Raw genomic sequence first — 23091 nt, 5'->3', positions numbered from 1 at the left:
ATAGGCCAGGTATTATTATGCCCATATCACATGTGAAGAAACTGAGGCTCTGAAAGATGAAGTGACATCCCCAAATCATATAGCAAATAAGTACAGAACAAAGGCTAAAAGTCTGGTCTTCTGAGGATTGTTTAGTGTAGTGTCTCCCAAAATTAAAAGGACGAAGGGGTGGAAAATAACCAAAGTACTCATCAACGCATGAATGGCTAATGAAGATGTGTTGTATATTCACAATGGAATAGTATTCAGCCATGAGAAGGAAGGACATCCTGCCATTTACAACAACATGGATGAAACTTGAAGACACTATGCTAAGTGAGATAAGTCAGAGTAAGAAAAGTACTGTATGAAATCACTTATACATGGAATCTAAAAATCCAAACTTTTGTGAAAACAGAGAGTGAATTGTTGGTTACCCAGAAATAGAGGGAAGGGAATAGGTTAGGTATTGTTCAAGGATGAAACTTTCAACAAGTAGTACATAAGCCTTAGAGATCCAATGCACAGTAGAATATGGACAACAATATTATATTATAATCATCAAACTTGCTAAGAGACTAGAACTTAATTATTCCAACCACAAAAAAGAAAGAAAAAGTTATGTAACATGATAGAGTTGCTAATTATCACTACAATGGCAATCATATTACAATAGCTAGATGCATTAAATTAACATTTTGTACAACTCAAATTTATACCAGGTTATATGTTAAACATATTTTTGAATTACGAAAAATAAATGCAAAAATAAAAAAGGAGGGAAACTAACAGATGGCTATAATATGTCCTAGTCCTAATTATCATTTCTACAAATTCAAGTGCAAGTACCACCTAAACTATAGATGGGAAGTTCCAATAGGATAAATGTTTGGGGGCATACAAACTCTGAGGGAAGATATGCTCTCAAAGGTATGAGCTTGTGAAAGGACAAGCAGAGACCAGAGGGATCAGAGGCTGGCACTACTTGGGGACTGAGTCTGGGACTGAGGAAAAAAAGAAAGTGGTAGAAAAACGAGAGGCGTGATAGGGTGGGTGTTCAAAGAACAGAGAGGGAAGCTAGGAGAAGGTAACAAAAGAGAGAGGTTGAAGAGAAAGAAATAAAGGGAAAGCATGGGAGTGAAAGAAAGATGGAGAGCAAAAAAGAAAGAGAGGTAAAGAGAAAAAATTGAAGAAGGATATATACTTTTTCTATGTCTCTAGGTTTCTTGCTAAAAGGATCATTCTGGGGACAGAAGCAGTAGCCCAGGTATTAGAGTTTTGCTCACCTTCTTTCCATGGATCAGCCAGCAAAAGATAAAAACATAGGAAGCAAGATACAAATAGAATGAGATTAACAGAACATTATTCAGATAAACCAGAGAAAGGAGAAGAAAGAATATATATTGAAGTTAGACGAAAGAGAAGAAAACGGGGTTGGCCATGTTAGGACATCAGAGGAGGTAAGCAGAAGCCTCTATCTAAGGCTAAGGCTTGGGTCCTGTTGCCAGCAGACTGGGAGAACATCAATGGAGGAGGAGCAGAGATCTAGAACAAAGATGACAGATCACATTCGAGGACAGCAGTAAAAGGATTGAAAGGTTTAAAACGGGGAGACAAAGAACGCAGTAGTACAACTAAGGGGGGAAAGATCACAGTGTGGTCCTTATGAAACCAAGACGTTCAGGTATGTGACCCCAAAACATTGACCTTTTTATTAGCAGAAGTTTGTAGCAAATATTCATGTCTATGTTTGTTCCTTGTTTAATAGTCATGTGTCCACCTGCCATGGAGGTATTATCCATCTTAATAAACCTGTAAAAACAGAACCCCCAGACTTTATCCTTCTTGAGTAGTTCATAATGGCATCCCACATGATGGTACTTGATGAGTGATTTTTTCTTTTTTCTTTTTTCTTTTTTTTTTTTTTTGTGTGTGTGTGTGTGTGTGTGTGTGTTTTGATAAGTGATTTTTGATGGGAATGGTAAATCTGTTGGTAGTGAAGATGTAAACATAGCCAATAATGCTAATCAGAATGGTGTTGCTAACTATAAGGATGCTAATGATAGTGGAGATGGTGCTATAGGCAGGTGATAATGGTAGTATAGAAGGCAACAAATATTGGGAGGGTGGGAATTATGGTAGTTAGAATGATAAAAATAATCTCTGCAAAGCTTGGCCACCACTTGTGGAATGACACTATAGGTGTGTGTGTGTGTGTGTGTGTGTGTGTGTGTGTGTCAAAGATACAGAGACAGAGACAGAGAGAAACAGAGACAGATAAAGAGATAGATCATCAACAGATCACTTATGGTTAAACCAGATTATTATCTGCCCCAGGACCCTTCCTAGAGCCATCTCAAATGGTCAAGGCCAATAACCACCCATTTCCCCTAAAATGCTAATTTTTTAAAAAAGGGAATGGTGAACCTGTGGCCATGTTTCCTTTCTTTTTGGAGGTGTGAGGTATTTGCTGGATTTTGTTTTACAAGAAGACTGTCACCTAGAAATTCCCTGAGAAGGTTTCTAAATTATACATAGACTATATCAGCTAAAAAGGACCTTAAAAATCATCTAAACTGTGTGGCTCTCAACCCAGATATGGATGACAACCTCCTGGGGATATTTTTCACAATATTGACACCAGCTCCTCATTCCACACCAACCAACAAAATCAAAATCACAAGATGAGGCATTGGTATGAACACTTTGAAAGTATTCCCAAATAATTTTGACCAACTCTTCTGATGAGGAGTCTTCTATTTTACAAAAGAGATGAGCCAAGCCCACCACACACAATACTTAGTGGCAGAGTCACAACCAGAATATTCATAACACGTTTGGTGCAATTTTCCCTGCATGCTACTGACCCAATCATCACGGGTTGCTGTCTCTTCTCATTGTTACATTCACTCTGAAAAAAAAAATGCCTGGTTGTGTTGGGGCCCCAAGAAGAGGAAGAAAGAAGAAATCAAGAAGCTAGATCAGGGTAATGTCTGGCTTCTCATGGAGCCCATTCCAGGTGGAGCTCTGAGGTGAAAAGATCTCCAAATCCAGCCCCTCTCCCTGCCTCCAACTCTTTTCCTGTCCCACCCACATCATTCCCCATACTTAGGGTCCTTGGGGAGGTAAGTGTGATTTCACCTCCACAAAACCCATGTCCCACATGACCCTGTTCCCCAATTATTCACATTCATCCAGCCCTCAGGAGGCCCTTAACCCCAGAAGAAACATGTTCATACTTTCTTGGTGGGAACTTTGATCTTCAAGAATTCTGCCTCTCTGGCCAGCACCTGCCACGGGGCATGTATCCGGACAAAGATGGATCCTTGGCTTTTATTCTGTAAGATACAAAGAAAGAAGAAATAGAAACACTTATAAGGACATAGCTTGAATTTCTGGTTCCACAAACTAGAAGCCACAACCTGGTGTTTCTTCAGTTTCTGATTTTTGTTCTCTTTAAACTTCACTAGGGGCCAGTCTCCTCCTACCCATACCATTCTGTTTCAGAAAAGCTCTCATCAAAGCCCATAGGGCAATGTTAGAGTGGTCCCTGGGGTTTGGTGGCTTCAAGGGGAAAGAAAAGTTAAAACCATTGTGTGTATAGATTTGAAATATAAGCAATTATGATTTTCATAAAAATCCTATTAACTCTCAATAGTAGTTATGTGGTTTACTTCTGCCAGCATTCGGTGAAAAGTCTGCAATTTGTCAACATGCACCTATTTTCATTGTTTGTTATTACGTTTGTATTTTTGTTCTACTATTGTGCTGTGTCACAGCCCCAAATCACAAAAGGGGTTCACCCATGCCAAACAGTAATTATATAAATCATAATGTGAATAGTATAACTCCAAACAGTATCATAAATATAAATCATGACCAGGACTCAAGTGTGAATGTATGTTCCAGGTCAACTGATTCTGTGAGTATATTGATTTCACCCAAAAATGAAAATGAAAGGAAATGCAGTGATGAGTGTTTGAAAATTAGGTCTTCATGACTCAACAATCCGTTTGGCCCTGGTCTCAGTGTCTGTTATAAAACCTGGTCAGATTATGGCATGAAGCATCAGTTTCCACTTATCTTCAAATAAAACCTCAAATGTTTTCAGAACAGGCACACACGGGGGGAAAAACTTTTTATGACATAAATTCAATTACTAGTAATTTTGTCACCAAAGAATGAAAGAGACCAGAACAAGTAGGAAATAGGCAAAAGCCCCATCATTTATGAGAAGCATCTAAAACTACCTACAAAATTAATCACAAACGCTATGTCCACGGACAAAGTAGAACAAAATGATAGCAAAATTTCTTCATCAAAGGACTGTTGGAAACCACCTAAAACCTGTGCACCACAGTGGGGAGATCCTGGTGTGCTGGTCAACATGCCATACAGATACAGCCTCTGAGGGGCAGAGTGGGGACTGGGGAATAGCAAGCATGCTCTACAGAGACACCTGCTTGCAGCATCTTGTTCCAGTTACCCCCTGAAAACCCATGCTCCAGGAGAAAGGAGGCTTTATTAAATTACTGTGTGTTTTGTGAAGAAGGATGCATGGAGACCAGTACTGAGGAGGCACCAACTCCATGTGCAGCAAAGATGTCATTGCTCACATAAAAGTAGTTGTCCCTTTTGAAAACCATCCCCCAACTTCATTCACAGGGGCCAGTTGGTAGTCAATAACGTGTCATCTGCTTTTGGTTTAGCGGTGAAGATAGTAGCCTCCGACCCCTAGCAGGCCCCTCCAGTGTGCCAGGCAGAGAAATAAGTGACAAGAAGACTGTTCTCCCCACTGAAGGACATTGACTATGATGGTGCTTGCATATGAAACAATGAATACAATGAAAAGATATGTTATGATGCTCATAATGCAAATGAAGACTATTTCTTTGATTTTGAATGGTGGCTCTGCCATATATTCAGTAATTCAAATATCCAGAACCTATCCCTACTTTGTGAATAAAAGCTGATGATTTATAAGGGAGAAGAATAAAGAAGAAACCAAGAGTTTGCAAGAGTATTGCACTATGAAATGAAAGTCTGGCATAGTCCAGAGTTCAAAATACCTGAAAACAATCACAGTAATTGTGAAGCTCATTTACTGAGTGTATGTCACATGTCAGACAGAGTTGGGTAATTATGTGCTTCCGCTCACAGAATGTTCACAATCCTAAGGTGAAATACTCAACCTTCCAGCCAAGTGGACACAGTTTTGACAGAACACTGGACATGGCCTTTAGCGAGAAATCTTCCCAATTTTTATGTCCATATATGATTACCATATCCAGAACTACTAGACAGAGTTTTCAATCACTTGTTGCTACTTCTAATTGCAATGTAAGCTTTTCTAATTTAGTGAAAATAAGAATAAGAAAGGAAACCATCTGTGAAGCTGGTCTACAACCCAGCTCTCCATTATGGGGACATTAGTTGCCTCTAGCAAAGCATTCTTCCTCTCCAGTCTCCTCAAATGGAACTTGTTTCAAGTGAAAATAAAAGCTAGAATGCAATTTTGTGGTGCTAACATGTAGTCATCATGTTCCTTTTATGCCATTCCATATTGTTACCTTCTCATAAAAAGAAAAACATGAGAGCTGATGTGAAATATTAGCTGGTGTGACTGGCTATGTCTCCTGAAGAAAAACAAAACCCCTGAGCAGAACTTCCTCTCCATTCTTCTCAAATGCAACTTGTTTCAAGTGAAAATGAAAGCTAGAATGCAATTATGTGATGCTAACATCTAGTCATCATGTTCCTTTTATGTCATGCAATATTATTACCTTCTCATAAAATGAAAAACATGAGACCTGATGTGAAATATTAGCTGGTGTGACTGGCTGTCTCCTGAAGGAAAACAAAACAAAAACCCCTGAGCAGAAACATCATCTAATGCAGAAGCCCTTTCACTAAAATTGGAGATTAATGTAGATTAAACCAAAAGAAGAAGAAGGAGGAGGAGAATGGGGGAGGGAGAGGGGGTGGAACAATGGGCGGGGGGGGGGGGGGGGGGGGAAGAAGAGGAGGAGGAGGAGGAGGAGGAGGAGGAGGAAAAGCAGAGGGGGAGGAGATGGGGAGGGGAGGGGAAGGGGAGGAGAGAGTGGGGGAGGGGGAGGAAGAGGAACAGAGGGACGGAGGGAGGGAAGGGGAAGGAAGGAAGGAAGGAAGGAAGGAAGGAAGGAAGGAAGGAAGGAAGGAAGGAAGGAAGGAAGGAAGGAAGGGAGGGAGGGAGGGAGGAAGGAAAGAAAGAAAGAAAGAAAGAAAGAAAGAAAGAAAGAAAGAAAGAAAGAAAGAAAGAAAGAAAGAAAGAAAGAAAGAAAGAAAGAAAGAGAGAAAGAAAGAAAAGTTAGTTCTTTGTTCTCTAGGCCCAGCAGACTTCCATTCTGCCCTGTATTTGGATTCTTTGAGGCATAATGCTGGGGATGGGGGGGTGGGGGGTGGAAATACTCTGGGCTTCAGATTCCAATAGAGTAAGATTTGCATCCTGGATGTTATAGTTCTGAGACACTGGGCAAGTCACTTAACCAAATAAGCCTCAGTTTCTTGATCAGAATAAGGTGGATGAGAAACATTTCAGGACTGTTGTGAAAATTGGAGATAAAGTATTGAAGTCTATGTTATACAGCATGGTATGTGGACCATTTAGTAGATGTCAGACATTACTGATTAAAATGATTGTTTCTTGCAGGGACATTATTTGAGACTTCTAACACAGCACTGGTCACACAGTAGGTCATCATTGAATTCCTGTGGCTTAGAGAAAAATAGTTCCTATTAGATTAAAATTATGGATAAGTAATCCTGGTTTACTCCCTTGAACTTTTTTCTATTTTGGTTTGTTTTAGGGGTTGTTTTTTGTTTTCCCAATTTTTAAGTATAGTTCATATACAATATTATATTGGTTTCAGGTGTACAGTATAGTGATTTGACATTTATATACCTTACAATGTGATCACCATGCCAATTCTAGTAATTATCTGTCACCCTGCAAATTTATCACAATATTATTGTTATATTCCCCTTCACCTTTTTCACCCATCCCCTCACCCTGTTTTCAAAAGGTCTCATGGACCCTAAAAAAAATTCATAGGTTTTTCTGGCCAGTGTTGCTCAGTGGTTGAACATCGATCTATGAACCAGGAGGTAACGGTTTGATTCCATCAGGGCACATGCCGGGGTTGCAGGCTTGATCCCCAGTAGGGGGCATGCAGGAGGCAGCCAATCAATAATTATCTATCATTGATGTTTCTACCTTTCTCTCCTCTCCCTTCCTCTCTGAAATCAATAAATATATTTTTTTAAAAATACCTTCAAAATTTGAGGACTAAATCAGAAAACATTATTTTCTGAACCCAATACAAATTTAATATAAAATATAAGAGTTTAGCCCTCAGAGTATATAACCCATCCCTAAAAGAGATTTTATAAATAAGTAAATGTGATTTGTGATAGGATATCCAGGCTGTAATCAATACAGAGCTACAAGGACTATCATGGAGCTAGTATGACCAGCCCCGAATGGATTTATGATTTACAACTGTCAGAAGACCAGCTCTATCCAACATGGCAACTAATTTTACCTGGCAATAACCCCTAGCCTTGTTATACGTTCACTGTAATACATTACCATACTAAACAACGCACCCCACACCACCACAATTAGAAAAAGAAAGTCCATATAAGGACACAACATAGCCAACAGGGCTCTTCCAAGAAGTCTCCACCACTTTCCTGGGAAAATCCTGAATATTCCTCCCCCTTATTGAATACTCTACCCCTTGCTTAGATGAGCCTCAATAAAAGAAGCAAATCCCACCAGGGAATAGCCACTCTCTACATCACTGCTTCCCTAATAAACAGTCTTTTGCTTTAAAGTCTATGCTGACTTGTGTTTTATGCAAAGCCAAGAACCCACCATGGATCATGGACCTTCAGGTCCCCAAATCCCAGAATGCCTGCATCATTTTGAGGGGCTCTGAAATCCCATCAGGCAACTAAAATTTAAGTCAATGTAAAAAGAGTTGTAACATATAATTTGTCTCTGGTCATCAGGGAGAGGAGAACCAGTGCAAAGAGATTTCTCTAGGAAAGCCCGAATACGTCCATCTGAGGGTGCATCTGTTTCAATGGCAAGAAATGTGAGTTATATGAAGGGGCAGGAAAATTTATCCAGTTCAATTGAAATGCCCCACAAACACTATGCAACTTCTTTCGGTGTCATTTCATTTTCATAAAACCTTACAAATTCTGTTTCTCCAATTCCTAGGTATCAGGAAGAAGGTACCCAAGAAGACAATATAAGTACTCTAGTCAAGGGAAATAAATAATCCTTAATCATAACCTGACTCTCATCTTTCTCGGTTTCCTTTAAGTTGTGTTGTCAGTTCATTTTCCAGGCCTGTTTTCCACTAAGTAAACCAAGAGAAAACTGAGTTCACAAAGAGGCAAAATCTGGTCACCATCTTGAACTTGTATCCTGCCTAATCAGCCAGTCTCTCACTCTCCCTTCCTCTCTAAGATTGCCTCAACAGTGAGCCTAATTATATGTGCATTCTCTAAGGCACTAGTACCTATACCCCTCCTCCATGGACTCCAGCCACACAGCCCTTTTCATTAGTTTCCAACTGCTCCAACCAGCTTCCCACATTGGCGCCTCTTCATCCAACCAGCCTCCTACTTTAGAGCCTCTTTGAAGTAAGTCTATTTCCTTCACTACAAAGTCCTCCCCAACCCCAGACTCAGCCAAGTCCTAATTGGGTCTCAACTGAAACATGACTTCCTCTAGGAGGCCTTTCCTGAACTCCTTGGCTCCCCTCTTGCATGCATAGCTCCTGTCCTCCTTCTTCATAGCACCAACCACTATTGTAATTACTATAAGTAGGTGTTTAACAAACAGCCCCCTGGCTAGACCTTAAGCTCCGTGGGGACAAAACAACATGTTTTATTGGATGCTTTGTCTTCAGCAGCCACCGCTACCTATAATGTAGTAAATGCTCAGTAAGTATTGCAATATATATATGTAGGTTCTGTTTGGATCCTGGGACCAATGTCTAAAAATTGGCTACCATCGTCCAGAAAGTAATTGGTGATTTTTGACCAACCAAATTAAAGTCTAGTTCCATTTTAAGAAATGAATTCAGTGCTTAAGTGTCATTGTTCAATCCTTTCTCATGCTGACAACTAAAGTTATTCAAGTTTCCACCTGATCAGGAACCTTATAAAGACCTTGCAAGAGGGCCTCTCCATTCCTATCTGTTAGCCTCTGGTCCTCACAGCATTTGCAGATCACTGCTTCTTTCCTATGGGGTCTCATGCATCAGCACAAGCTCATTCTGGTGCTAACACACACACACACTCAAACACACACACACACACACACACACACACTAACTGGGTATACCTAAAACCTCTCTGCTTTACAGGCCTATTTAGGAGAAGAATTAGGAATATTCTGGAAAATAAGAGACAGCAACTATAAAAGTCTTTGGTATCTTTATTTTCTAAGCATCAAACTTCCATAATGATATTCAACATCTCCATGCTGACAGTGCAAAGCACAGCCAGCTGGGTACAGTGAACCTTAGAAGAGTGAACTGATTTGGCCAAAGGATTCTGGAGATGAAGAAATCTTCAATGATACCCAACATATCTTTCTCAAGTAAAAGACGAAAACCTGGAGCTCAAGAAGCTGAGTTTCTTTGGCTTGTACCTACAGCTAATAGCAGAGCCCAGGAATGGAATTTAGATCTCCTGATGCCAGGGTCCATCCCACAGTGCCTGTAAGGGAATGGCATCACATGTCTCTGAGGACTCTCAACCCATCCAAGGGCAACCTGAAGCCCCTCCCTTCAGAAGAGATTAGGTATATGAGGGATGGAGGAATGGCAGTGAGAGGAGGAAAATTGTGCCCCCAGCTACCTCTCTCCAGTGCTCCAGCCACTGCTCAATGCCCTCTGCAGGGACTAGAGGACACACACTCCTCCTCCATATTGTTTATGGCTTGCTGTTGTTATCCAAAGATTGCATGTGGCTTCACAAGACCACGTCCTCCCTCTAGAGAAAAAAAAAATGAATGGGATGCAGCCCTAGCCAAACACTGGAAACTGATACTCCACAGCCTCCTTCCCACACAGTCCTGCCAAGCCACCTCAACACTGACCCCAGACGCCTGAGTGTACTCTGGTCCCAGGCCCTGCTGTGAGCCCGGAACATCAGCTGCAGCACATCATGGCCCAGGAATGGGGCTGCCAGAGGAAGGGTGGGAAGGTGAGCATGTAGACAATAGAGAGGGGCAGAGCAGAGACAGAATCCTCTAAGATATTAGCCACCCAGGCCCTCTTGAATCAGCAAGAACCATGGCATATGGTCCCACAGGGATCATGAGAGAAACCTCTTGGACTCACATGTTCTCAAAACATCGTGGTTGAGGTTCACACAGCTGGAGGAGTGACACTAAGAGGTACTGAGATTGTGGTCAGGGCAGCCATCATCATAGACTAAAAAGAGGTGTGGGGTGTTGCTTTCAGACTTTTGAAATGAGACAGGGAATGAAATGGTCCTCACCATGGCCCCATGCTCCCCTGTGCCATCATTAAGACCAAAGTCTCTGCTTCTCTTCAGCTATTAGGAACTTCCAACCTATGACCAGGGAGCAGGCTCTGCCTAGACCTCCCAGAGACACACTAACTTGGAATTAAGCACAGGAAAGAATGTCCTGACGGGAGAAGGAAAAATGAAAACTTGCTTTCCTGGGAGGCCCTGGATAAAAGTAAGGGCCTCTTCTCTCCAAAGCAGCAAAAGTGAAGGGCAGGGCCAAATGCCCACTGAACTCTGTCCTAGAGACCCCAAACTACCAACAGCATGACCCCTTTTATAGAAAAGGCTTCATGTAGTTCCCAACCAGGGTCCTATATAACTGAAAACTCAGTCACTCTTGTCATATTTTTTTTCAAAGCAAAGAGCCATCACCAAAGTCCCTGGAAGAAGAAGGCTTTCTTGGCTGGTATGATCCCTTGGGGCAGCTACCAAAATAAGCAGGTGTCCAGAAGAGATTATCTCTGGACCTGCTACCATAGTCTCTACTCCATGCATTGCATATCACTGTACTCCAGACAGGAGCCACCCAGAAAATTACTGCTCAAAGCCCAGGTAAAGATGACGTAGTGAGGGGGGACACAGGAACACCTAGGGGTCAGACCCTCCTACACACCAAGAGCTGAGAGAACCTGCTCCCCATCTAATCCCTGTGCTTCAGTGGCCCCCAAGGGTAGCACAGCACCCTGGAAGGAGTACCATATGGGGAGTTACAATAGAGTGGAGTTACATGTTCTCCTGATTTCATTCTACTTCAAAAATCTCTCAGAAGAAACAGGGGGAAATTTTCACCATGTAGGATAGGTCATGGGAAAGCCAACAGTACTAGGGTCTGAGTCCTTGGTCTTTAGCCCAAGCTCTGCCACTTACCAGATGCACCATTTTTTATGTCATCAAAGCTCTTGAAACTAAGGACCATTTAAAAATAATTATAATTAACAATAATAACACCTGTAGGAGAAAAGAATGGGCTCTACCCAGGGACATGTGGAATCTTTGGGGCATAGAAGATATGTTTATTTTCTTGATTATGATGATGGCTTCACAATTTATACATATGTCAAAACTAAACATATTTAAATATGTGCAGTTTCTTATACATCAACTATACCTCAATAAGGCTAAGGAGAAAAGATTTGCAAAAATGTAAATCAATGCCACACTTTTTTTTAAAAAAATATGAACAGTATTCTCTTTATTTAAAGGCTTCATACACAAATTCTGAGCTCTATGAATGGCAATTCTTCATGTTTGAAAGAACTTTCTTGAGAAAAACGCCAAGTAAGTTAGCCCGAATTATAACATTATCAGTAATCTTGTCATTTCACAGCTTTATACCTCTAATTTCGGTGTTTGAACAGGGCCTTAATGAAAGTATGCAATGCCACACTTTTTACATTTTTTTGTTTTGAAAAAATATTATCTTTATTAAAATGATATTATTTATATGAAATAAACATTATTTAAAATTTTTTCATATTTTAGTTTTTAATTAATAAATATTTTAAAGTTATTAATGATTCCAGGATATCTCAAAATCAAATAAAACTATTCACATGAAAATATTTTGCAAACAATAAAATATATATAGATATAGATATATACACATATATATATATATAGCCTCTGAAAGTACCCATATTTCTAATGCCCCTCCTTACTCAAAACTTATGTGATTTTTTTATCTTGATACTTTTCTTCCCTACTCAAGACACTTGTATAAAACCTTCATTCTATCAGCATATATATCTATATATGGATTTTTTTAAGAGCAAGCTCCAGGCAGCCAATTCCAAATCTCTGCCTTGGCAATCAAAGCAAAGACCATGCCGCTGCTCCTTGGACCACAAAACACATGCCCTTGATCTTTATGGGGATCCTACCATGCTTCTTAGATCCCACCTGAGAGAAATCATAGCAGAGTCATATTTCTTGGCATGTACCTGAACAACACCAAGTGAAATTAAAGATATAGAAAATGTTTATCATTGGCATTTATAATGCAAAAAGTTACAGGCTGAACAGAATTCAAGGACCAAAGATCAAATTTTCACACACACACACACACACACACACACACACACACACAAAGATCAAAATTAATGAACCCTGAAGATGTTGGCAGAAAGGACAAGGCCTCTCCCAAAACAAAGGAAGGCTAGGGAGTTGACAACCAGGCTTCAGGCACACAGGCCCAGCCCCAAACAGAGGGGAAAAGGGCAAAGATAAACCATGAGGAAAGACCAGAGCATAATGCTGCCCTTTCCTAGTCGTCACGGTAAAACTATTTTGGACAGTTGACATCCGCAAGTGGAATCAGATGCTGCAGAATGTTAACTTTCATCAATGTACGTGCTTCCCACTCATTCCCACCAGGACAGTGAAAGCATTTCAATGCCCAGAGGAATGGAAGGCAGACACAGAGTGGAGACAGAAGGTCCCCTCATTGGGTGGTTAATAAGTACTTACACCAAGGATGATCAATAGGTCCTGGTTGGGCTGGGACAGTCCCAGTTTATTTCTTTGGTGTCTTCATTCTATCCCATTTAGCATTTTCACATTATAAAAAATGTCCCAGATTGGAAAATAAATCATAGAGTCACCTGTGAATCAGCAATGAGCGCCATTCAACTCAGCAGCCATCAAACCTTTGGGCAGGAAACCTTCCTGACCTTTATTCCTTTGGCCGATATGATAAATGTCCCACTCAGAGAAGCATTTCCAGGCATTTAAAAGCTCATCATATTACCTCTAAAAGTACCCATATTTCTAATGTCCCTCTTAATTCAAAACTTATGTGATATTTTATGTTGATACTTTTCTTCCCTCCCTAAGACATTCCTATAAAACTTGATGTTATCAGTAATTAACTCCCCTCCCCTCCATGCTGATGAACACTTTCTTTCTCTTATTGGTGACTCACCTCTTCCCCAAGGAATATTTCCACTATTTCCTATGATTCACTCCTCCCAAAGTATTTCAATTCAACAAGTATTTATTGGGGAACAACTGTGTGTCAGCAATGCGCTAAGAGTTAAGGGCATAGAGAAGAAATATAAGCCATCATACCATCACACAGCTTTTAGCTTCTTTGGAAACCAGATAAATGATATCTAACTTACAAGACAGATGGATAACATCATGACTGAGGTGATTAATGTCCAAATGGACAGGACAAGTAATGAATGCTCACTTGTTTGTTGTCTTCCCTTTCACTCATCAATAATTGCCAGACTGTGCTCTTAGAGAAATACTCCTCCTGAATCTCAGTCATCTGTTTTCAGTACAATTGACCCCACTACCAGGATAGGCCCACTTAGCTTGAGACAATCAGCATATCTATCCTTCTGGCCCAAGTAACTGGTTCTGCAACATGTTTGTAATGCAATCGGAACCAATAAGATGCAAGGAAATGTTGTCCAGGGTTTCTTGAGAAAGCAGCTTTCTCTTTCTGCCAGAACTTTAGGGGAATAGTGGCAGTCAATTTGCTCTTAAAAGGGAAGGCCTGGGTCAGCCAAGGGACCATTGAGTAAATAAAATGAGGTGGATCCTGAAAAAGGTTGAGTAGAAAGATGGAGAAGTGGGGAATCCTTGGGGACATCATTTGAGCTACTGGATCAGGCCTCACCAGAACTACTTATTGGGCTTCCTGATTACCTAAACTTATAAATTCCCTTTGTTGTTCAAGCCAGTTTGAGTTGGGTTTTCTGCAATGCAACCAAGAGTTGTCACTGATATAAGAAATCAATGGAAGAGCTGACTCTGGGCTAGAGGAGCCAGAAATGATGCCATGGAGGAGAGGCAACTTGAGTTAAACTTTGAACATTGTATGATGGGATTTACATATGCCAAAAAGATTGTAGGTGGCACAGAAAAGAAGGAATAAGATGAAAAAAATGTGCAAAAAAGAAAGTGCAGCATATGGATACTAGCCTGCCTGAAGCAGAAGTCAGGGAAGCCAAAGGGCTGAGATGTGGCCTGTGTTGGCCAAACTGCCCACCATAGTGCTGTTGTCCATAAACTTCACAATAGTGATCTTGATGGGTCAACACTGCTCATTCACCCAGATTTGTTATATCTTTAACGAGATAAAGAATGACCCTGAGAGAACACCTTCTCCCTTTCTCAGTGGTGCTCAAGTTCGGAACTTCCTCCCATCCTCCAGGGAGACCAAGAAATGCAATAGGTGAGCAGTGACTGTCCATCTGCTCTGGGATTGATCTGGGCTGTGGTCAACAGAATAAAGAAACAAGTTTCCCATATGCCACTGGGACCTTCTCCAGGTCACAGAAGGCAGATTTCTTAAAGGCAGGTCTCTGGCTCTTCCTTCCCAGGGTCATCAATCCTTCATTTCAGAGATCTTATATCAGGAGGCAGGGTCCATTTTGAACATGAACAAGGAAGCTGTAAAGTCCTCTACAACACTAGTTATAAAGAACTTCAGCTAAAGAACCCTTTCTTCTAGCCAAATATTTCAGGGCACTACCCTAATTGAACTTTGGAGGGCCAGCATGCCACCTGCTCAATCCCCCTATGTTCCTGAGATGGTCTCTGTGTCACCTTTATACAAACCACAAGAGTTGTACCATTCCCTTTGGAAATGGGTGGGAGCTTTTGATTGTCACCATGACTAGGGAGCAGCAGGACCATTTAGTGGATGGAGGGAGGGACGCCAAACACGCTTCAATGAATGTGTTGGAAAGTCACACAAAGGAAAAGTTACCCTTCCTGAAATATGTAGTGCTCCATCAGGTATCATTGCCCCAGGGCTCAGGGAGCTGAAGTCAAAACCACTGTGTTGCCCACAGACCTATCAACCTGACATAAAAGCCAGTGTTAGCAATTATCACACCAGTCCCCTGCCCGCATCCCACCAGATTCAGTCTTAAGAGATATTAAGGTAGAGCTTAAAGAAACCGGTTTATGAGTAAAAGCTATTAAGTTAGCTAAAATCTAGATCTTGAATCTGATATTGATGAGCTGATCAAAGACACTCAGGAAAGACCCATCACTATGATGATAAAAAAAAAGAATAGAGGAGTTGATTCTTTTGTGGGCTTCCAAAAAAAAAAATCAGCCCCTCTGCCAAGCGTGCTATGAAAATAATCCATTAGCTCAGAGTGAGTGGTTTGGGGGTTAGGGGATGAAGTAAATGGAGTCTCTGAGAAGCAAGGAAGGAAGAGCTGAGAGACTCAGCTTAAAATTCCAGCTCTGCTATTTGCTCCCTGTGTAACCATGGATATATTATGTAGTCTCTCTGAGACTCAGTTTCCCTTTTGGTAAAATAAAATATAATATTCTAGAAGCAACAGTGACTTCACAGACTGCCTGTGAAGATCAGCAATAATATAAGAAAGACATCTAGCACAATGCCTGGCACATAATAGGTGCTCAATGCTAATAATAATTGGATTTTACAGATGGTGTCTCTGGGCCAGAGGAATTTGAATTGAGAGGGTTTGTGCAATCCATTTTCAGCACCCTCCCTTTTTTCCCAGAAAAACCTGGCTCCTGGGGCATTTTTTCCCTATATGAGGCGAGAGCCTGGTTTGGAACATGTCCCCTCTATGCAGCCAAAACAGGCTTTTCCACAGCCGTAACCCTATCACACACACCGCTGTGGACCTGACCCCGCCTGAGACCACCCGCCCCTACTCATAGCCTCTAGTCTGGAAGAAAAGGGATCATCAACCATACTAATTAAATCTACAGATGATAACAAACTGGGCGGTGCTGAAAACAGCACCAGAGAGGATGGAGAAATAAATGAGAAGGGACCTGGGGAGTTTAGAAAATATGGGACAGGAAATAACAAAATGAGATTCAATACAGAAGAATGCAAGTAACTCTAACTGGAGGGAATAATCAGAAACATAGACACTGTGGGGAGAGGGAGCTAGAAAAAGGCTGAGGAGATAAGGGCTTGGGGTGGAGTGGATGACAGGTGGCAAGTGAGACAATGGTTAGCAAGAGGTGAGCAACAAGGAGTGGAGAAGCTTAGAGGTGAGACCAAATGGAGAATGTGCTGACCATGGCTGAGCTGGAGCCCCAGGTCCCTTCTGGCAGGGCCAAGCAGCATTCTCCAAGGCTCACCTCCAAAGGCAATCCTCCATTCAAGCTCTAACTCAAGTCACTCCTTCTCCAATAAGCCCTTCCGGACTCCTAAGCCCTACCAGTCTCCTCACTTGCCACTCATCTGTGACATGCAGCACCTGCGTTTGACTGCAGGCACCTTCCCAAGTCTGACTTCCTTATCTCCCTTATCACACTGGGCTCCTTCTAGCATCACCACAGTGCTAAGCCCTTGGTAGTTTTGCAACAAAAAGATGGGTCAGCCAAAACCGGTTTGGCTCAGTGGATAGAGCGTCGGCCTGCGGACTGAAGGGTCCCAGGTTAAATTCCGGTCAAGGGCATGTACCTGGGTTGCGGGCACATCCCCGGTAGGAGATGTGCAGGAGGCAGCTGATCGATGTTTCTCTCTCATCGATGTTTCTAACTCTCTATCTCTCTCCCTTCCTCTCTGTAAAAAATCAATAAAATATATTAAAAAAAAAAAACAAAAGATGGGTCAATATCATCTCAACACAGGACAAAGAGAAGAACTCTCTCCAAGCTCTCATGGGTCAAGGTTATTTCCAAGGCTTCCCCGTTTTTAGCTCAAGGCCCTCAATGCAGTGCCTAGTACAAGGTGTCCCTGAATCAAATGCATGATGTCTGTTTAACCCCTATTAAGACCAGAACATACACCAGAGGTCACTCAGAGTTAGGGAGAAGGGGATGGATGATGAGTGTGGGGAACAGGAAGGTGTGCACCCCTCTGTGTGACAATGGTTCTTCTAATTTAGCCATGATGCAGGGAGTAGCTTCTCCAAGATTCCAGTGGTCTCCCTGAGACACCTTCCCCTTTTCACCTGAACACTTCACAACCAATCATCATAATCAATAGCAATCAGGAATAAGGTAAAACTCATTCTCGGAGCTTGAGCAAGGCTCACTAGCCCTGGAGAGAAATCTAACTGCTGCTGGGGTCATTGTCATGTCACATTCCTACAAAGGAAGGCGGGAGCCCCTCATAAGCCCACAAATACCACAGTTCTCACTAAACATGTGTGTTTTAAGGGATGAAAGAAGCAAATGCCAAAAACTAGCTTTGAAGCTCAGCCTACTTTGGCATTAGGGACAATACAAGGGAAAGTGAAAAGCCAAATGCACTGAAAATTCTCAGAGAGGCCAACAGATGAAGGTATTTTTAGAATGTCTTCTATGCATGGCAAGTTCCTTGTATCCCAAGCCAACAGACACCACTGTTCTGAGAGTCCTCTGGAGAAAGAAAGCCCACATCTTTCCTGCTCATCTGTACCCACACTATTCCAGTGTTGCTCAGCCCCCTAGGGCGGTGGGACAGACAAGGGACAAGTTAATGAGACAGAGACTCAGGTCTGAGTGCCAGCTCTGCACTTCCCAACATGGAAACTTAGGAATGTCACACCCAAGCCTCCCTCAGCCCCTGCTTTCTGCTTACATATCTGCAGGGTTCTCAGCCCTTCAGCCTGAAGAAAAAATGTAATGTGATGGGCTGCAAAGCTCTCAGCCTCCTGGGAACATCCAGGAGTGAGCCAGAGCACAGAGAAACACAGCGACTTTCACCATCTCCATAGCACTGCACTTCTTCTTCTCTTTCCCCAAGGCTCCCTTCCTTGTTCTCATATTCTAAAACCTGAAAGGATCATAAGTCTCACTCAGGGTGAGGGCACTATTCTGCTGGATGAGAAATGCAACAGGGACCAGCCAGCAAGGGTAATTGTTGAACTCCGGTACCCACATTAACCAAGGTGGCCACATGTAGCTGCACAGGTGATGCATGCCCTGCAGAAATGCTCCATTAAGGGGATACAACCCTAGAGAAGCTATCTTAGAGTCTGTATGTTTACTATGACAGATTTCTAGCAGATGGCAGTGAAGTGTCTTGAATTTCCAAAAATAAAAGTAAGACACCTTGAGAAAGAGAGACCTATTTCTAATTTGTGTCATATGGCACAAAGATACCATATGGGCCAGCTGGGGGCCCCATCTTAACCCTGGATGCCAACCCACAGGAAAGCAGCCAGAGAAAAAGAATCACAGCACTTACTGTCCTTTCCATGACCCCAAAGCAAAACCTGATGGACATGGGTATAAATGACTACTGGGCCAAAGCAGAACTCCTCCCAAGGATATTTATATTTTTTAAAGGGCTTAAAGGCTGATGAAGATCTGATCCCACCCAGCTGAACTGTGGCAGGTGCTTTGAATGCTTTATCCCACAGTGACTCACATAGACATCCAGCCCACAAGGGGACTGATTGGGAGAGAGGATGAAGGTCCAGGAGCTTTCTGAAGAGGCTCAATCACACCACCTAGCCCAGTGGTTCTCAACCTTGGCTGCACATTAGAATCACCTGGGAATCTTTTTAAAATCCTGATTTCTGGGCCTTATCCTCCAGAAATTCTGTTTCTTTGTTACTAATGTTGTGGCCCCACCCCATAAAAAATAAACGGAATTTCTGGAGGATGAGGCCCAGAAATCAGGATTTTAAAAAGATTCCCAGGTGATTCTAATGTGTAGCCAAGGTTGAGAACCACTGAACTAGGTGATGGTTGCACAACTTTGTGACAAAACTGAAAACCACCGGGTTATACAGTTTGGAAGGGTGGATGTTATGGTACAGAATTTTAACTATTTTTTAAAAAATCATGCTATCTAGACCTTCATTTCTACCTGAAATGAAGGCCAGCCATATCAGGGCTCTGGATAAGCTTCCTAGCCATCCTTTTCCCAGGAAAGGGATGTGTCCATGGACCTGGAAGGAGGCATAGTATAATGAAAAGAAACAGGCTCCACAACCTGACAGCCTTACCAATCTGTCTGTGTAACCTTGGTGGTGACTTAAACACTCTGAGCCCTGGTCCATAGAATGGAGGGAATGACCTCCCTCATGGGGCTATTGAAAAGGTCGATGTGAAAAGGTGTGGAAAACCCTGTCCAGCAGGGTGTTCATATGGCAAGTGAATGGACATCTTTGTTATTTCCTTCAGTGACAAGGTACTCTTTGCATGTTGGGTGGAGGGACTTTTATTTTTTCAACTAGAATCCCAGTGCATGAAATTCATGCACTCGGAGGGGGGGTCCTTCAGCCCGGCCTGCATCCTCTCGCAGTCTGGGAGCCCTCAGGGGATGTCCGACTGCCAGGACATCCTTAGCACTACCATGAAGGTGGGAGAGGCTCCCGCCACCACTGCTGCGCTTGCCAGCCATGAGTCCAGCTTCGGGCACACTGACCACCAAGGGGCAGCTCCTGTGTTGAATGTCTGCCCCCTGGTGGTCAGTGTATGTCATAGAGACCGGTCATTCCACCATTTGGTCGATTTGCATATTAGCCTTTTATTATAGTATAGGACTAGAGGCCCGATGCATGAAATTCTTACAAAGGGCTCGGCCCTTGCAGCCCTGGCTTCATCTGGAAGGTCATTCCGATGGTCATTTAGCTGTTTGGCTGTTTGGTTGATTTGTATATTACGCTTTGATTATTATAGACTAGAGGCCCAATGCATGAAATTCATGCAAGGGGCTCGGCCCTCACAGCCCCAGCTTTGTCCGGAAGGTCGTCTGGACAGTCATTCCGCTGTTTGGCTGTTTGGTCGATTTGCATATTATGCTATTATTATTATAGATATTTGGTAACCTGCGCTGGCTATTCCAAGTGACTGATTTCTATATTGCTGTAAATAAGTGAGACGAGGTAAAGTGAATAAAATGAGGACTGAGGAGTTCTGCTAGGGTCAGAACTGTCATTTTTGCCTGAAAGTGCCTAAATCAACTTCTCTCTCATGACACATGGTGTCCCAGGCTCTTGAATGTTGACCTGTGTTGTTCTCTGGCTCTATCATGGGGCCAGCAAGGCTCTAGATCAGGGGTGGGCAAACTTTTTGACTCGAGGGCCACAATGGGTTCATAAACTGGACCGGAGGGCTGGAACAAAAGCATGGATGGAGTGTTTGTGTGAACTAATATAAATTCAAAGTAAACATCATTACATAAAAGGATACGGTCTTTTTTTTTTTTTTTTTTTTTTAGTTTTATTCATTTCAAACGGGCCGGATCTGGCCCGCAGGCCATAGTTTGCCCATGGCTGCTCTAGATGATGTGTGGATTGCTGCACAGGTGACAAAAATATCTGGGACTCTGTAGGCAAATACTGTCCAACTAGCTTTGCACCATATGCCTGCTGCATTCACCTCCCTGTCCACATACTTGACCTGCCCCTGCCTCGCTGAAGGGATTGAGGTTGGGGCCCACCCAGTATGCTAGGGAAAGCCAAGGAGAGTCTTCTTGGAGCTCAAGGGAGGCCGGAGGAGCTTGTCTTGTAGATTAGGGATGGGCTTAGCTGAAACATCATCTCTGGCTGTTCTTCTAGCCTTTCCTTCAACACATCAGGACAAATGAGGTGTTTCTGTCAATCACTGAAGATGCAGGGCACCACGACTGAATCCTCCCCAAGCTCCTTGGGCTGCTTGGGTGACATTCAGCATTTTAAAGAAGCTCCTTGCTCAAGGATGGTGAAGCGTTTTGGAGGAATGATTCTGCAAGTGGCCAGAACATGTGTGACAAACTGCATGGGGAGCTGGTCATGGCTCTGTGACATCCTCACAGCAGCCTTCTCAAAGGACCTCTCAGTTCCACTGACACCAGCTGTCTTTGTGGAGTAGCACATTGCCCTACCCCCACCCCAACCAAGGGTCACCCATAGAAGCTCACACTTCTCACCTATTGTGCTCAGGAAGATGGGGAGAGAGGCCTCAATGCTCAGTGCTTTCATACATCCCTCCCAGGATGAGCAAGGAGGGCCTTGCTGAGAGTAACCAGACAGAGACCCAGCCTTGAAGCAGCTTACAGCCTGAGTGGTTAAGAAATAAAACTGGGAGTTGGGAGCTGCAAAAATTTTCAAAGAGGGGAGGAGCTTTAACTTCACAGCTCTTTCCCCAGAGCTAGGTCACAGGGTCAGTGTCCAAGGGCAGGTCAGGTGCAAGTCCTGCCACAAACATATGTGGCTGGGCCCATTTGCCTCATGATAGCTCATGGTCAGTTCTAGTGCTGATCTCCTTAAGTCATGAGAACACATACATGCATCATCAGATCAGAGCATTAATAGGACAAACATTTGTTAGATACTTAAAATATATAAGGCATAGTATTAGACTGGGGTTCAAGAGTTAAAAGACAGATCCAGCTTCTAAGAAGCTCAAGTCTAGTACAGCAGAAAGACATGTAAACAGTCATAGAGAGGCAGGACTTGCACCTGACCTGCCCTTCACTAGCTGGTTGAGCTTACATAAGTCATCTCACTTCTCTTCACTATGCAGTCAAGGGTGGGGTTAGGGGTTCTCTGCTTCTTTGATGCTTTACATTGAATCCATGAAATACCATGTTATAATAGCCTACTGCCCTTGCTTGACCCTGGCCTTGGCCTCTCTCCCTCAGCTCTGCTGTTCACCTGTGAAAGCGTCTATGGGTGCACAGCTTCCTCCCAGCACCTCATCCCACATGCTCTCCTGCCAGGCTTTCCGAGATCTTGCTTCCCAGGCAAAGCCTCACACATGGCTCCACAGCTCTCCTCCAGGCAGTTCCCAGTCTTTCTTTCTCAAAATTCTGTGTATTAGTTACACACATACACAAACCCAGAAAGTTCCTGAGAATAAGGTTCTTGTCTATTTTCTATTCAGAGCTATCACCTGCTGACCCATTATCTAGAACAGGGGCCGGCAAACTTTTTCTATCAAAAAGCAGACAGTACACATTTTAGGCTTTGCAGGCCACATGGTCACTGTCATAACTACTTACCTCTGCTATTGAGTTGCATAAGCAGTGGTGGACAATATATACATAAATGAGTACAGCTGGATTCCAGTACTTTAGTTACAAAATAGATGGTGAGCTAGGTTTGGCCTGCAGGGCAGAGTCTGCCAACCCTTGATATAGGGCAGGCCTTACTGATAGTCACACCTCCACCTGCTCCTCCTCTCATTGCTATGACTGTTTACATGTCTTTCTGCTGTACTAGACTTGAGCTTCTTAGAAGCTGGATCTGTGTCTTTTAACTCTTGAACCCCAGTCTAATACTATGCCTTATATATCTTAAGTATCTAACAAATGTTTGTCCTATTAATGCTCTGATCTGATGGTGCATGTATGTGTTCTCATGACTTAAGGAGATCAGCACTAGGACTGACCATGAGCTATCATGAGGCAAACGGGCCCCAGCCGCTTATGTTTGTACTGTACCTGCCAGAGAATGCAGGGGACGGCAAACTGGTTGCTGGCCTCGGCACTGCTCTTGGAAGAAACTCTATTCTGCTACATCAAAGGGTGAATCTCCTGATCAAAAGTTTGGACCAGACACTCCACCTCCTGAATCCATTTCTCTACTTCCCACACTAACTCTCCCCGACTAATAGCCCTCTGGGGACTGGGATCAACCATGG

At 42.8% G+C, this 23091-nt stretch overlaps 1 protein-coding gene across 1 annotated transcript in view; it reads right to left on the bottom strand.

The window, feature by feature from the left end:
- ANO2 (anoctamin 2) overlaps window positions 1-23091 on the bottom strand; it is a 302486-nt gene that overhangs the window by 235346 nt on the left and 44049 nt on the right. Inside the window, exon 4 of the mRNA XM_070408835.1 lies at window positions 3219-3317. Coding sequence (XP_070264936.1) covers window positions 3219-3317 — 99 coding nt within the window. The remainder of the gene's footprint in view (window positions 1-3218; window positions 3318-23091) is intronic.

Source organism: Myotis yumanensis, unplaced genomic scaffold (genome assembly GCF_028538775.1).
Source record: "Myotis yumanensis isolate MYYU_CA2020_CCGP unplaced genomic scaffold, mMyoYum1.0.hap1 SCAF_3, whole genome shotgun sequence".
In the NCBI taxonomy this organism is placed as follows: Eukaryota; Metazoa; Chordata; class Mammalia; order Chiroptera; family Vespertilionidae; genus Myotis; species Myotis yumanensis.
The sequence above is the reverse complement of the archived record's forward strand: the minus strand, read 5'-3'. Positions and strand labels throughout refer to the sequence as shown.